This window comes from Apium graveolens, chromosome 9 (assembly GCF_009905375.1).
Source record: "Apium graveolens cultivar Ventura chromosome 9, ASM990537v1, whole genome shotgun sequence".
Taxonomy (NCBI): Eukaryota; Viridiplantae; Streptophyta; class Magnoliopsida; order Apiales; family Apiaceae; genus Apium; species Apium graveolens.
In genome coordinates this window covers 263,636,454-263,653,279 of record NC_133655.1, presented here as the reverse complement: position 1 = coordinate 263,653,279, position 16,826 = coordinate 263,636,454, and the positions used below count along the sequence as shown (strand labels likewise).

The 16,826-nt window shown below is 34.9% G+C and overlaps 2 protein-coding genes across 2 annotated transcripts; both read right to left on the bottom strand.

The window, feature by feature from the left end:
* Positions 1 to 481: 481 nt before the first annotated feature.
* On the bottom strand, positions 482 to 5,545 carry LOC141684446 (DNA-directed RNA polymerases II and V subunit 8A-like). The gene is made up of 5 exons (XM_074489432.1): positions 5,392 to 5,545; positions 4,249 to 4,345; positions 3,350 to 3,507; positions 1,166 to 1,260; positions 482 to 857 (listed from the first exon to the last, which is right to left on the bottom strand). Exons 2-5 carry the CDS (start codon positions 4,319 to 4,321, stop codon positions 746 to 748), a joined length of 438 nt encoding a protein of 145 aa, XP_074345533.1. The 5' UTR covers positions 4,322 to 4,345; positions 5,392 to 5,545; the 3' UTR covers positions 482 to 745.
* Positions 5,546 to 9,733: 4,188 nt separating this feature from the next.
* On the bottom strand, positions 9,734 to 12,175 carry LOC141686257 (uncharacterized). The gene is made up of 2 exons (XM_074491301.1): positions 12,166 to 12,175; positions 9,734 to 10,209 (listed from the first exon to the last, which is right to left on the bottom strand). Exons 1-2 carry the CDS (start codon positions 12,173 to 12,175, stop codon positions 9,734 to 9,736), a joined length of 486 nt encoding a protein of 161 aa, XP_074347402.1.
* Positions 12,176 to 16,826: the final 4,651 nt, after the last annotated feature.

Genomic DNA, 16,826 nt, shown 5'->3' with positions numbered 1-16,826 from the left:
CTTTATTTTTCAATAATTTGTAATTATATTTGTCACTTGTTTCATCTGCAGATATGTGTCATGTTCTTCAGTTTGTAAATAAACTTCTTCGTATATTACGGCATTAGTTTTTGAGTACAAATTTGAAATGTTTATGATGCTTTAGCTTTGAAATCTGGAAGCCTAGAATAACTACTTGAAAATACTGAAATAGCATCAAAAACCTGTTGGGAAGTGCCAAATTCCACTTGTCGAAAAGGTTCTTGTTGGTAAGTTCCACAAGTTCTATCGTAAAGACTGGATAAGTATAGAAAGGAAAGGGCATGGTTACAGTGATTTAACAAATTTGGGAGAAGTAATATGACACCTAAATTGATTTTACAATGATGTTGCATAATTAGGGAAGCTCTAATTTTAGTGTAAACATATAATTTCCTCCTTCCAAACAACGCAAAAGTGTTTTAAATGAATACCTAGATCCATATCAACATAGCACAGACCATAAAGTACAAAACCGTTGAAAAATACCCTTGCCTGTCTCGAGAGAAATCTACTTTCAGTTAGTTTTCATTTGCAAAAAAAACAAAACAAAAGCCAAGTTTATGACCAGTACGTTCGATGGAAAAGGTCTGGTGAAACCAAGACCTACTATATCCGCACAATTAAAGTAGACAACAAGTACCTAAATTAAAAGTCTTGATTAACTTTCTTCAAGGCAGACTAAGGTATATGCAGATAAAGGGTGCAGCTCCACCCCTTTCATATTTCAAACCTTCCTCATACATAGAAAATATTTCTTATGAAGCTCCAATTTTTCCATCTTGGTAGCATCTCCCTTCAGCATCAATAGAAGTCCTCCAAATGATACACATGCCACCCTAATGCCAAAAAGAAACAATAAACAAAAAATCATCCAGCAATTTACAAGAAATAGAAATATATTTACCTTACTTTATCATAATTGATAACAAGAGCATAATTGTTTTTTTAACATCGGTGGTGTGGCCACGTATTGGGAATGACCAAGCCACAATATAATACAAGCAGGGCCTGATTACAGACATCTCTGAGCAGAAAAATCTGACCTTGTTAACTAACAAGGCCACTGTAACAGACATAAGGGATCTGCTTTCAGTGACTACAAATTACATGCTTAAAGATGTACAATCAATAAATATATACATACTTTTCAGGATTAGCGCCAGATTCATCATCTGATAGCTTATACAGCAGCCCATGCATGACGTACTCAAATTTATCCACTAGTGACTTCCCGTTGCCCTGAAATTTTGGTGCATGTCACCATTTCAGCTACAAGTTAGTTAATTTTTTCAAGTGCAAAAAAAACAGCTGTAAACAGAAATAGTAGTGTCGCTCATATATTCAAAAAATGTAACTTGGACTTCCATTAGGCTGCTATATGCATATCTATACTATTATACTTTGGGTTGCTGTCCTTCATTCTAACTAATACAATAATAGAATAATATTATAAGTAATAACTAGCTGATTGCCTGTACTAATTACAACACATTACCTTTTAATTAAAAGTTGAACATATTGGGCCTGTTTGGCTACGCAAAATAAGTTACTTATTCGCTTATAAGTCAATAAGTACTTATCGACGAGTGTTTGTCGACCCAACTTATAAGTCGAATTTACAACTTATAAGCTGATAAGTTGAATTTTAGCAACGACATACTTTTTTCAACTTATTTTGATTTTTCGCTTTTTTATTAACTTGTGTTTTAAAATTTATGTTTTTACATGTTTTCTAATTTAAAATTTACGAATTAAGATAATTATATTTAAAATTTATTTATTTTAGCTCAGTTAAGTAAAAACATTCTGACATTTAACCAAACACTTATTTAACTTATAAGTAGTCATCTACTTATCACTTATAAGTCCTTTATTCATTTTAAGTCATAAGTTACTTATTTTATGATTTCTCAAATGGGCACATTATTTTTTATAAATACACCTAAAAATACCAATTATACTTTATCTTTAAATTGTTGATATTGTATTTTTCTAATTAAAACACGTTACCTTTTATTTAAATCATATTACCTTTTATAAACACCTAAAAACCAATTATACTAGATCTTCCTATCATTAATACACCCCCAAAAATACCATACGTAATATTTTTCAATCATTAATAAAGTATATAAAAACGCATACACCGTAAGGGCTATACGTAGTAATTACTATGCCGTATAGCTTGTTTTATAATTAGCTGCAATCCAGCATCATCTCTTTACTGGAGTTTGGATGGGATCACACAGCTTAAGTAGAAGATATACGTACTTGAACCCTGAAGGGTTCAGAACTCCAGCTGAAGATGCATATGACTACGATTTTGGACCAGGGAAAAAAGTAAAATATGTCTAATCCATATTAAATTTAAATGGCCGCAGAAAACTGAAGGTTTGAATTTCAAAATTCTACGGGTAATTTATATTTTCATCCCAAAAGTATCCAAATTTGTACAAATAAACAAAGTAAGATATAGACTTATAGTACCGCGGTGCCCACCATGTTGGTCAAATGCAACATCAGTCCCTTTTCCTATTTTTATCTGAACATACCCTAACGTTTACATATATCTTATGTACCCTTCCCTCATTCATTTCTCCTACTCCAATTTTTCCGCTCAAGCATCGGTTTCTTTGTTTTTTCCAGCCAAAATCACTGACTAAAATTCATATTTTTACTCACCACGAATCACATATATTACTACCTATTGTATCCTCTCGAATAACATATCTTCTAGATTCAATAATCTAGATTGTTTCAGAAAGCCTAATTACTGTATGTTCAAAATCATTGACCGAAAACCCAAATCAAGGTATTCAGCAATAGCTATAAACTTGGCTGAAAACATATACGGTAGGGTATTTTTGGGAAAAAATAAGAAACCGAGCCAATGTGAATATGTGACATACATTGAAGGCACGGATGTACACTTTTTTCTTTGAGTATTTATGTTAATTATCATGGATAATTTAACACAGATAATTTTATGGCTAGCATGTATATAACCCTAATCTGAAGGTACAAAACAAGTCGTCATAAAATTCATTATAAGCACTCGGCAAGTATACATTATAAGCAACTATTAACTATCCATCTGGTGAACGCCATTTCAATCAACAAGTAAACATTATAAGCAACTACTATCCAATTTGGAATGTATTTTTCACCCTAAGCACTCAGCTTGACTTCTAGAAATAAGACCTGCTAAGTATAGACAAACAAGCTTCTAAAGTCGGAAAAAATCATGTGTGTGACTAGTATTCAAGAAGTAATTGGTCAAGGTTTACAATTATATATATAGGTAGTTTAGAGTGCAATTACCAATTACCTTAGGTAAAAGGCTTGTAACAGCTGAACCATCTTCATTTATGGTATCAACCAATACCATCCTAAACTTATCCCCAACACGAACAGGACATAATTCGGTGTTCACATCTAGTTGCAGCTGCATGTTCAATTGCTCACTTTGTGCTTCGATGCGAGAAACTAAAGAACATGCAAATATAAATATTGGGCTAGAAATTAGTAGAATACTAGAGCAAGGACCAATGTATATAAAAAACAAATTAAACATGTGATAAATCTTAATTTATTAGGAAAATAAGCATCACTGTGAAGTGTTCTCAATGGACCTGCCACGGTAAATAATTAGAAGGTACAGTTATTGCAAAGAATGATTACTTCACTAGTAATCACCATGTTTAGAGTTGCATAATAAATCAGCCTTACTCTACAAGACAGCATGACTACAACGTAGAACCGGAATATTTATTTTAAAATTATATATATCATCAGACAATACAGCCTTGCTGCCTTGGTATTACTAACTTGTGCAAAAAAAATGAAGTTTGGCTATGAGTTTTAACACAAATTATTAACAAATTAGTATAAATGATGCATCATTTAGAAAGAACCATAACATATACTAAAACAATTTATGATGACATAACGAATATATGACAACACTTGGTCAATCAAATATCACTATACATAAAACGTAATACGCCACAAGAAAATAATATTTTAAAACCAGTCTAGATGATAAGCTCAGCAGGAAACAAGAAGATGATAGGCTCAGCGATAAACAAGAAAGGAGATGGTTCATACAGATAAATATTACTAATAAATATTCAACTATGTTGAGCAGACAAGAATTCCGTATATAAATACACTCACTGAGTCACTGGTTTACAAGAATAGAGATCAAAATCAGATGATGAGGAGTACCTTTATCGTACTTTTTACCATCTGCATCCAAGCGGTCAACCTTAATAACATCATCGAAGTAAAAGTTAATCATCCTTGCTTACACCCAAGATGTGACCTGAGAATATGTAGATTTAAAGAAACAAAGTCACCATGAGACGGGAGGGTGAAGAAAAATCACAAAAGAGAGCAGTACATATGTATCAGTGACAGCCTAGCAGGATATTGTGTAGTAAGATAGTAATAAATACGTATAAATATAGAATAGTATGTTTGTGACATTGGTGAATATATATAATTGATGTCAAATCATCAAAATATGTAGAAACAAGATAATGATATGTTCTGATACTATAATTTCATTTCAGATCATGCAATTGGTCCATATGACATGTTCGGATTTTCAGAGAACTTACAATTAAATTTGGTTCAATTTCATGCAATTGAAATATAAGTTCAAGTACAAGAATGTTAATTGAAAACCCAATTTATGTCATTTAGAATCCATCAATTGGAATGAATTTGCTGTTTTTAAACACAATGCAAGGCACTTGTTTCGTTTCACATGAATCATTCCAAAAAATTCAAAGTTATAAGTAAACATTGTGCTTCAGTAAACTCGCAGCAAAAGAAAAGGCGGTGGGGAGGCACTAAAACTCTAGATTACAAAAAAAAAGAGTAGTCATAAAAAACAACAATCAAAATAAAGAAATACCCATACTCAGCCTACATTGACATAATAGTTCTGACGTGTTCATTGTAATTTTAACTGAAGAATAACATGATGTAGATACTTTTTAGTCAGTTTCCGCCTAAACAAGCACAGATTAAACAAATCAGTTACAGCCCCTTTTATACTGTACTTAACCAAGAAAATAAATTCAGACATGCAATGCCTCAATAATATGTGTTAGAAAAACAAGAAACAGATAATCTTTGTGTTCCAGGATAAAAAGGGTAATAACAAAGAAGAACACATAAACGCGTATATATCAGCAAATACAGAAGCCCAAAATGATATATGTACAAGTAAATGGTGTGCAAATGCGATTCAGAAAGAATTAGCAAGAAAAAAATTGATTCAGAACGAAATAGAAAAAAAACAACACAATAAATAAAAAATTAATGAATATTAAGGAGTATGAGGAGGGAGAAGGCACTAACCCCACACAGCAGAAGGAATTAGGGTTTTGGACTCAGTAACAGAGTGAGTGAGTTTGAGCGAGTGTTGTGTCCCCAAAAAGAAACGCTAATTAAAGAGAAGCGGGAGAGGTGTCACTTGTCAGATGCTCAAGATGTTACTCAAATTTATTTATATTTTATTTATGGGATTTTCTACGCAATAGTCGCTAACTCTCATGTAAATGAGCTATTTTTATTGGTGGTTGAATAATAAATGTTAATGACCCCCTGCATTCAAGGGCACACATTAGAAAGACCGTTTATTTATTACTTGATAAAAATTTTACGAAAGTATTGTGTCGTAATATATTTTTCCCTGTATTTAATAATTTTGTAAGTAGAAAACTATTCTGAAAAAATATTTGCTCACTTATTATGGTTGTTCATTTTACATTTTAATCTTTTAGCTAATTTTATAGTACCCTTGAAATAAATTTTAAAAATACTCTTTTCGGCCTTTTTAGTTATCTTTTTTAGAGAAGTTACTCATCTTAAGTAGCAGTGATAATATGTTCTCCTATTTACCCTTAATAGCTACATCAATTAAATTAAGTATTAAAAAGTATTAAATTAATTATTTTGTGCATCTCTGATGAAGAGTCGTGCTTATTTGAACATGAATTTTGGTGGCAGGATTCGATTATGATACGGAGACGGGGACAATAAGTGTCCGTTTTCAGAAATTTTAAAATAAGTAACTTATGACTTAAAATGAATAAAAGACTTATAAGTGATAAGTAGATGGATACTTATAAGTTAAATAAGTATTTGGTTAAATGTCAGAATTTTTTTTACTTAAATGAGCTAAAATAAATAAATTTTAAATATAATTATCTTAATTTGTAAATTTTAAATTAGAAAGATATGTAAAAACATAAATTTTAAAATAAAAATTAATAAACAAGTGAAAAATCAAAATAAATTGAGAAAAAGTACGTCGTTGTTAACATTCAACTTATTACCTTATAAGTTTATAAGTTATAAATTCGATTTATAAGCTGGGTCGATAAACACTCGTCAATAAGTACTTACGGACTTATAAGCGAATAAGTTACTTATTATGTGAAGCCAAACAGGCCCAAAGTGATTGTTTGGGATCCAATTAAGGCAACTTATGTGATTAGAAAGAACACTTAACTTAGGCATAGTGTTCAGCAAATTTAAAAAACAAACTTAAGTTTTTTTTTGACGAAAAGCAAATGCATTACTCAAATAAACTAGCCAACAAACTTGACTCTACTTCAACAGGAACAGACCTCCTGTCGAAAACTCGACCTGGGAAAAAACATGACTCTCTCGTTATACAGTGAGCAGCCATGTTGGCAGATCGTTTAACCCAAAACAATTCAATGTTTAACAACTCAATCATCCTGCGACACTTCAATATTGTACTACCAAGAGGAGATAGCATATTCGCCTTACTACGAATGACCTGAATCACTCCCAAGCAGTCTGACTCAACCACCACCCGTTTCCAACCATTCGCCTGAACCCAGCTTAAGGCTTCCTTCACAGCCATAGCTTCTGCCAGCTCTGGTCGGACTATCTCATTATAGACCTCAGAACGTCCCTGAATGACTTGGCCTTCATCATCTCGAGCTAGCAACCCTATACCATACTTAGAGTGTTCATTAAACAATGTTGCATCGATCGATATCTTAACTGTATTCTTTTTAGGTTTTACCCAAGAACTAGCTCCAGCCCCTGGAATAACATCCATGTACAGAGCCTTAGTCGAAATTGTTTGGGCTTCTTTCAATTCTGCAAGATACTGCTTGGCCGAGAACACAACATAATTCACCTCACTCTTCTTGTTGTGCCAAACCAATTGGTTTCTAGCGTGCCATATGCTCCAGCACAAGGTTACAATCTCCCCATGATTTTCTTTGGTTGATTTGTCCAGCATGTTCTTTAGCCATCTGTCAAAAGAATAGTTACCAGCATCCTGATACACATTGCTTCTCTGTCTCCAACACTGAGCAGCAAAAGGACAACTCACTAGCACATGAATGGTTGTTTCTTCTTCTCTATTACACAACGGGCAAAGTAATGGTACTGGAACCCTCTTCGCCTGCAAATTTACACGCGTCGGTAAGCACTGAGTTGAAGCACGCCAGATATGATTTAGAACTTTGAGGGGAGCCTTAATTCTCCATATTAACTTCCACAAGTCTCTACTACCTGCTGTAAATCCCGTGTCCTTTTGTAATCAAATTAAACGATAAGCACTACGAACTGTGTACTCCCCAGAGATATCTTCATTCCAGTATAACGTATCAGTATCACTTCCACCACCAAACTGGACGTTATAAATACAATTTTGGTCCCTTTGATTAAATAAATCTTCGAGAATCTCTTTATCCCACTACTGACCATCTTCTGTTCTAAAAGAATCGAATGTGACCTTGCTCAACCCCTGCAGATCACTTGTAATATACTGGTTAGTCTCGTCCTATAACCAAGGTTGATTCAGAAAGTTATCCTTTTTCCATTGCCCACCTGCCACCTAGCCCCTGCACTAACCACCTACTTAGCTTTCCAGATGCTCCGCCAAATAAAGCTAGGACTACTCCCTAACTTCGATTCCAAGAAATGACAATCTGCAAAGTATCTGGACTTATACAACCGACTCGAAAAACGATCAGGTTTAGTCATTAACCTCCAACATTGTTTACCAAGTAGAGCAAGTTTAAAACTGTGAAAATCTTTGAAACTTAACCCACCATTAATCTTATGATTGCTTAAACGTTCCCAGTTCATCCAATGAATTCTTTTTTTAGTATTCTCCTTTGACCCCCACCAATATCTCGAGAGGCTTCTCTCAAAATCTTTTATAATATCTGTAGGTAGTAAAAATAAGCTCATGGCATATATAGGGATAACTTGAGCTACATGTTTAATTAAGATTTCCCTACCCACTTGAGTATTCCAATTCTCTTTCCATAAATGAACTCGCTGTCTCATTTTCTCTTTGAGATACCCAAACGCCTTAGATTTATTCCTCCCTACCATATTTGGCAAACCAAATATTTCCCATCCTCACCAGCCTCTTGCATCTGGAGAATCTGACAAATTTGGCTCCTGCTCTCCGTGTCAACGTTAGAGCTACATATTATGGAGGATTTTGACAAATTTACTTGTTACCCTGATGCCTCTTCATAACACTATAACAGGTCTGTCATCTTCAACGCTACAGATTCAGTTGCCTTACTAAATAAATAACTATCGTCAGCAAATAATAAATGATTTATACGAGGGGCATTACGACATACTTGCACCCATTGAATAATATTTAACTGAAGTTACATAGTTGAGAATCAATTGAACCCACCAATCATCAAACCCCACCTTGCACAATAAAACCTGCAAAAAATCCCATTCGATTCTATCATACGCCTTACTCATATCAATTTTAAGAGCCATGAAACCTTTTTTACCTCGACGCTTCCTCTTCAAATAGTGAATCATTTCATATCCAACCATAATGGTATCCGTGATTAATCTCCCTGGTATGAAAGCACTTTGATTTTCAGCTACTACCCCATCCAACATATTTTTCATGCGATTAGCTAACACCTTTGTGATAATTTTAATCAACACATTGCACAGTTCTTTGTAACATTGTAAAGTTTGCTTAATATATAGGGCGTAAGTCCCCCACCGAACCAGGGCTCTTTTTCTTAGGAATAAGAACCACATTGGTGTCGTTAAGCCCCTCTGGCATGTTTCCATCTTGAAAAAAATTTCTGACTAACCAAATCACATCTTGGCCAACAATCGACCAATGCTTTTGATAAAATGCTGGAGTCATACCGTCTGGACCCGGCGATTTATCTGGGTCAATCTGAAACAGGGCTGCTTTGATCTCCTCTTCTGACACTTCCTGAAGCAACTTTGTATTCTGCCTAGCTGTGATCTTGGTATATATATTTCCATCTTGAAAAAAAATTCTGACTAACCGAAACACATCTTGGCCAACAATCGACCAATGCTTTTGATAAAACGCTGGAGTCATACCGTCTGGACCCGGCGATTTATCTGGGTCCATCTAAAACAGGGCTGCTTTGATCTCCTCTTCTGACACTTCCTGAAACAACTTTGTATTCTGCCTAGCTGTGATCTTGGTATATATATTCTCCATTACTTCATACCAGTTCGTTCGAGTAGCTGTAAATAGATGAGTAAACTGTTCTGTTATATAATCAGCCAGGTCACCCTCCCAATCAATCCAGTAACCTTCATTGTTCTTCAACCTAGAAATATGGTTCGTTCTTTTACGAGTAGATGCAAACGCATGAAAATACCGATTGTTTTTATCCCCTGACTATAACCAAAGCTGCTTAGAACGCTGCCTCCATAAAATCTCCTGTTGCTCAAGAATACGAATCAGTGTGCTCTTTAAGTCCTTATACTTCTGCACCGAAATTATGTCTCTGCCTTTCCTATACTTTTTCATCTCAGATTTACAATTTTTAATGCGAGCACTGAATTTTCCAGTAATTTCCTTTCCCCGTTGATAAAGATTTTCCCCACAAATCTTCACTTTCGTCTGAATATCCATGCTAGATGTCATCTCCCAACTTTCAAATACCAGCTGACGGCACATAGGCTCTGTCAACCAAGTGTTCTCGAACCTGAAGTGTCTTTGGCCCACGAACTTTGAGTCTTCCTCAGGAACTAACAAAATCGGACTATGATCCGAAGTAGAGCCTTCTAAATTATAAAGTTTCACCGACGGGAATAAGTCTAGCCACGATGCTGATGTTAAGGCCCTATCCCAGCGAACTTCAGTCCATGCCTCTGTTCCAAAAACAAACTTAAGTTAAGTACTTTATATTTTGCTTAAGTTGAATATTAGTGGAGAGGTACTTCAGCGTTATTCATTCTAATCGAGAATATTTTCTTTTGTTCTATAAATTAATTATAGTATATTATAAATATTGTTTAAAGATTCATTCTTTATGAATAATTAGGCTATAAATTATTATATATGATCTAAATGATTACCGGCGGTAAAAAGGGCACTACATATCTATTATACAAGCCGACATGAAAATTGTATACTAATGCGTGCCAAACAACAACGTATCATTAAGACACGTTCCCATCTAGAGATGTACATGAGCTACGTAAACTGACTAAACCGACCCAACCCAATTATTTTTTAACTCAAAAAATCGGATTCAATATAAAACAAATAATAGATGATTTGTTACGTACTCAATATGACCGTAAATGGGTTGGATTAGGGTAAAAACCTGAACGTAAATGGGTTGGGCAGGGTTACAAATATTTTTACATTAATCCAAAGCAACCCGATTTATTAATATGTCATTCTTATTTTATTAAATTTTTTAAGTGTGATACGTATATATACATTTTTTTAGATATTTTTCTTTGACTACTATAATATATTAAATAAGTTATGTACTATCTTTTTTCTCTCACCTCCATCTGATATCTTATACCTTACGATATGATATATATTACTAAAATTAAAATGTTAATCAAATTCAAACATAACACTATAATTATAAATTATACACATTTTAGTTTATTTATAATTTTAAAATTACCGACAATTTATAATATTGATTTTTTTTTATAAAATCATTCAACTCATTCAAACCGACCGAACTCAACCCAAACCGATGTACAACGAGTAGAGTTAAATTACAAATTTATATTTTATGAATTGGGTAAAAAAAATTCAAACCAATCTAGTTGGGTCGGGTTGTAAAAATATCTTCAACCCGACCAACTTGACCAATATGCAACCCTATCCCCATCTATAACTATCATACGAAATACACCACGGAAAATATTGTATCACTCGAAACATATCCCTGGAAGTAGAGTATTACAAAAACCACGGCTACAAAGTAGCCTATTGAAAAGAGAAGTCCCTAGTAACATCATATTAATCCAAGTTTTTACGAACAAAAACTACAATTTTTATGACTTATCAACATAATGAACAGTATTTCCCATTACTATCTCGATCAAAGAAAATTATAAAAGAAAATATACGGAATAAACAAAAACTTACAAAATAAATTTATAACCCATAGTTAAAGATAGTTTAGCTAGACAACAAAACATCGGTTCCCATAAAAAGGATCTTTAATTTTAAATTTTAAATGTCTTCAATTCATCATCAACCAAGATATCTACAATTTCCTTCCATGTCTCTGACCCCTTAACACTTATTTTATCTTGTGTGCTCAAAAGTCCTTCACATGACACCATCTTTGTGTTTCAAAAGTTTATTATCATTCATATTGATGGTGTGTTTGTATTTTCGGGATGTGGTCCGTAAGGTGTCTGTGTTGATTTTCTTTTTAGTTGTCTTGTTGTGTTTCTTTTCTTTGATTCTCCTTTTTATTCATATGACTAGTCAACTGTGCTCTAGTTTGGTAGGGGAGGTGACTATCATAGACTACTTGGACACATGGAAGGTAGAGAGAATGAGGGGATATGACATGGTACTTTGGTGAATAACACGTGTAAAAGTTTAGAGGATAAGGTTGAGTTGTGGGACCTACGGCTTACGGATATTCAGCTTTCGGTGATAACTTCTTATCATTTGTGATCTATAGATACTATACCTTACGGACTCCGAAGGCGCGTCATGCCTACGGGGTCGTAGGCTTTTTATTATTAATAGTTTCTTAGATCCATAGTGGAAATGGAATGGGAGAGACCACATTTTAACTTTAGGGTCCTTACGGCTACAACCGTAGGGAGACTACAAACCTGATGCCATCAGATGTCCCCCTCATAAGTGTAGCTTTCTTTAGGAAGCTTTCTTCAGGAAGCTATTGTCTTGAATTAGGGGTTGGATACTGTGACGGCCTCAACCCCGGGGTCAGGAGTTGACGTCACTAAACACAATTACCAAAAATATAAATAACAGAATTATTATTAAAATATACTAACTTTACCCCAAACCAATATCCGATCCAGGTTCAAGTATAATTCAGGTTCTCAATACTATAAACTTTTTATTCAACATCTAACACACTCTAACTTTATTCAGCAACTCCTCAGACCTCATGGCCTGATACAAACTACCTCAGAGGAGCCGGGTCCAGTAGGGGCGGGAACATAGGTCGGTCTGACCGATCTTCTAGGCATCTGCGAGATATACATAACAGTTTACAAGGTTGAGCATAATCGCTCAGCAGTACCAGAATATGAATAACATAATAAAACAGTAATGTAACAATGATAGGAACAGAACTGTAATCATGATATCAACATTATGCAACAAAAATCAGAGAAAACTGGATATCACTAACTAGCATGCTCCATCAAAACAACATAGCAGTGTGCTGTAAAAATACCAGAGTCCAATTTTAGCATGCTAGTCACATTTATAAAATCGCTGTATCAACTACTCGTGCCCTTACGGGGATCACAAAACCAAATCAGATACGTAACGGATATGTGAAGACAGCTGATCAGGCTATCAACACCAGACGGCTTCAACTGCCATCCCCTTTCATCTGTTCCGGAACTCAAAGACTAGCTAGGTCTCTAACCTGCTGGACTAATCGATTATACAGTGCGCGCAACTGAATTAGCCTCTTACGCCACCTCAATAGGCCCACTCTGGCCCCAACGTATCCCATATCTGATCATTTTAATCCAGTTTTTAAAAAAAATCACTTTTACCTATCTCTTTTTCAAAACCAATTCTGTCACAGCACACTATTCAAATCCTCTTTTCATTTAAATCACATTTAGAGATAGGTGTTTTCAGAAGTTACTTTTCCCCAAAACATAATTTTAAACACATTTTCAAATACAGGGGATACGTAACTTAAAACTTTTATGTTCCATTACGAAAGTAAAACATTTAGTTATTCACATATACTGAACCATAAAAGAATGGTCAGGGGTACTTGCCTTACAATGCTTTACAAAACCCTAAGTAGCTTTCACGCTGACTTTAATCCTGGGAAAACTCGATCGAAATCTACAAATACAGAATACCCTAATCAGTTACACCGACATGCTTGATATCCTCAAATTCTAACAACTCAATCCGATAACCCGACTCGTATTATTATTATACACATAATCACGTAATCACATATTCCGAACATAAATAGGGGTAACACGTAGAATATAGTTATGTACATTTACAATATATTTTTAGAAAATTTTGGCTGCATCTTATTTATTTATAAGATTAACCGTCGATTACGATCGACGTCAAAAATCACAACAATCAACAATATTATTCCACCATTTATACAACGTACATCCCAACACCAATCAAAATTAATTATTTAAATCCGAACATATTTTACATAATTATTTTATTTTATTTATTTATAAAATTTAGGACTCGGAACATCGTCATCACCGTCCACCGTTGACTCACCGAAGTTCATCATCAACGGCGGCACAATTTATTGGCGCCCGATATAATACGGGTTCCCAAATAAATCATACTGATTAATATTATTTTTCCCGCAACGAAAATTGTTATTTCACAAATAGTAATCAATTCATTCCTGCAGAAAAAGAAATATTAATCAAATTTGTAATAATCAGCCCAACTGCACAACTTCGGCTCAAACAGAAAGAGGCCCAAACAACCAGGCCCAATTGCAAGGCCCAACAATAAGCCCAACAGAAGACAACCCATCAAAGAAACACGAAACAACACCTCACAAACACGCCGCACAGCCGCACAAACACTGCACAACCGCACAACACACGCGCCTCCGCGCCACACACACACGCACACACACCTACACACACACTTACTCACACAGGCACACACATATATAATCATATGCATATACACAAATTAACAGCACAAATTGAACCAGCCAAGCAAGGAATTCAAGCGGCGGCTCACCGAAAACGGCCGAAAAAACAAGAACGGCGGCAACCCGGAGTAACAGGGAGGAAAGAGTGCAAGAAAGAAAGGAATAGAGACCAAGGGAGAGAGAGCCGAGATAGAGAGATTGAGAACACAAAGAGGAGGATGAGGAGGAGGAGGTGTAATAATAATAATAAAAAAAAAAGAAAAGCAGTTATGTTGTAAATCGTGTAAGGCAGCCACGTATCAATTAACAAGGATACGTGTTAATTTCTATTTATAAGAAGTTAACACGTGTCCTTTAATACTGGGAAACAAAAATATTAACCCCGAAATATGAAATAAGCTAACTAAGGTGTACGAAAGATGATTTCATAAAATTCTGAAAGTAATGTCAAAATTTCGTAAATATCCCGAAGTTTATAAAAATATAAGTTTCGAAATTTTAAAACACTTCTGAGGTGCGCTTTATACCCGCTTTTTGATAAATAACGAAACGACGCGCGCATGAAACGAATCCTGAAAATTCCCAAAATAATTTTAAAATTCTCAGAATATTATAAACTTAATAAAATATGAGCTTCGTAATTTTTGAAGATTTCAAAAATTAAATATGGATTTTACAACCAAACACACTCAGAAAATCATTTAAAATAATTAATTAATACAATATTGATTTCTCAATTTTATAAAGTCCTAAAAATAATTATTGAAATTATAAAATTATAAAACCAATTTTAAAGATAATCCGAATATTTTTGGAATTAAAACTACCATTAAATCACTTTTTATAAGCACAATAAAATCATATATCTCACTAATAAATCACACAATTCAATCTCACATAATAACAATTATACTTAATTAAATAACAATCCATAACTGCTGCCAAAATCAATACACATATTTTATTTATTTGTTTAAACCTTTATTACACTTCCAAATATTAGAAATAAATGAAAAATACACGAGTCATTATAGATACGATACCTTAAAGGGATTTTAATTGATCAATAATGTCAATAATAATTTTCCTTTTTCAAAAGCGGTTACGTTGTTCATTAAGGACTGTGAGGTGGAGGTGACGTGTCTTATTGAGAGATCCGGGTTTTGAGGGGGAGTGGGTTTCACGCGCTCACTTTTTCCCTTTTTGTGGGGCCCTTGAATCATTAGCTTTCAAGGTTTTGACGGTTCACCTCCTTAGAAAATGGGGGAAGTTATTAATTTCAAATATATTCATTTGTTCATTTTTATTCTTTCTTGTTATTCACTTTTGATTAAGATAGAACTGAAGGAGGCGTCCGGAGGGATAAAAGCGAGGTTGTTTGACTTATTCTACACAGTTACAGTATCTACAAACAGGTATCCGTCTTAACTTTACTTTGATTTTGCGCTTGTCTTTTATCACTTGGGGTATGAACGAGTAATGTTTATGATGGGTTAAGATGCAAATTTGGGTTTCGTAACTAGAGAATGTTTTAAGCGAGTGGGTTCTGAAAAGGTAGAGGGGTTCTTGGAGGATGCATGGTGGGAGAAAGTAACATTTGATTGTTAAGAGAGTAGGGTTTAATTGGGTCTGAGGAGGAGGATTGGGTTAGTAGAGGAGTGATCTTGGTATGGGTAAGGGGAAAGCTATTATGTAATTAAGTTGTACATTCTTTGTTTTTCGTTTTTATTTATTTTTCATGGTCGGATTATTGACAAGGCCTTTTCTTTTTGTTTGTAGATAATTTATGGATGGGGAAGCGAGGGAGGTTTGTGGTGAAAGAGAGTGATAGCGAAAGTACACTTGATTCTGAGAACGAAGCTTTGTCTGCGTCGCTAATCGGAGAAGAAGATACCGACAGCGACGAAACCTCTAGGAGCGATTCTTCCGGAAAGGGGGGGTCTGGAGATGAGGATGATCTTCCCCTTCAGGAGGTGGTGTCTAAGGGTCAAGGCCCAGGGCCATCTTCTGGGGGATCACACTCCCGTAAGGGTGTCCCTTCCATATCTCATGGTTGGGGAAAGGAGAAAGCAGGATAATCCCTTTTTCCTGGTATTGGTCGAGGGAGAGGGAAAGAAGTGGCTGACTTGGCTAGGGCGCAGAGGCAAGAAAATATGCAGGGGAAAAGTAGAGTACGTATAGTGATGGGAAGTTCAGTTGGGGACCAGGGATGGATAGATGTAGAGCAGAAATTTGTAAAAACTCCTTCGGATGTTCAGAGAGAGAATTATTTTAAATCTTTTAGGGAGGTCAGTTATTACAAAGATAAGCAGTATGGGATTATCCCGGGCAAGGCGTTATAAAAGCTTTTGGGGGATATGGAATATATTCATAAGCCCCCCAATTTTGATGCTAGTTATTTTGTTGAAGTACGGTACGCCTTCCAGATTCCGGAGGAGTTTGAAATAAGGCTACCTGCTGAAGGGGAAAGGTTGTGGCACAGAAGAGGGGAAGGATGGGTTGGCATCCCATTGAAGGCGTTCAGGGTTGGGTTGAGATTTCCTATGCATCGGTTTATGCATACGCTCTTATGTGAGATGAGGATAAGAATTGGTCAGTTATGTCCTAATTCGGTGAGGAAAATTACTGCCT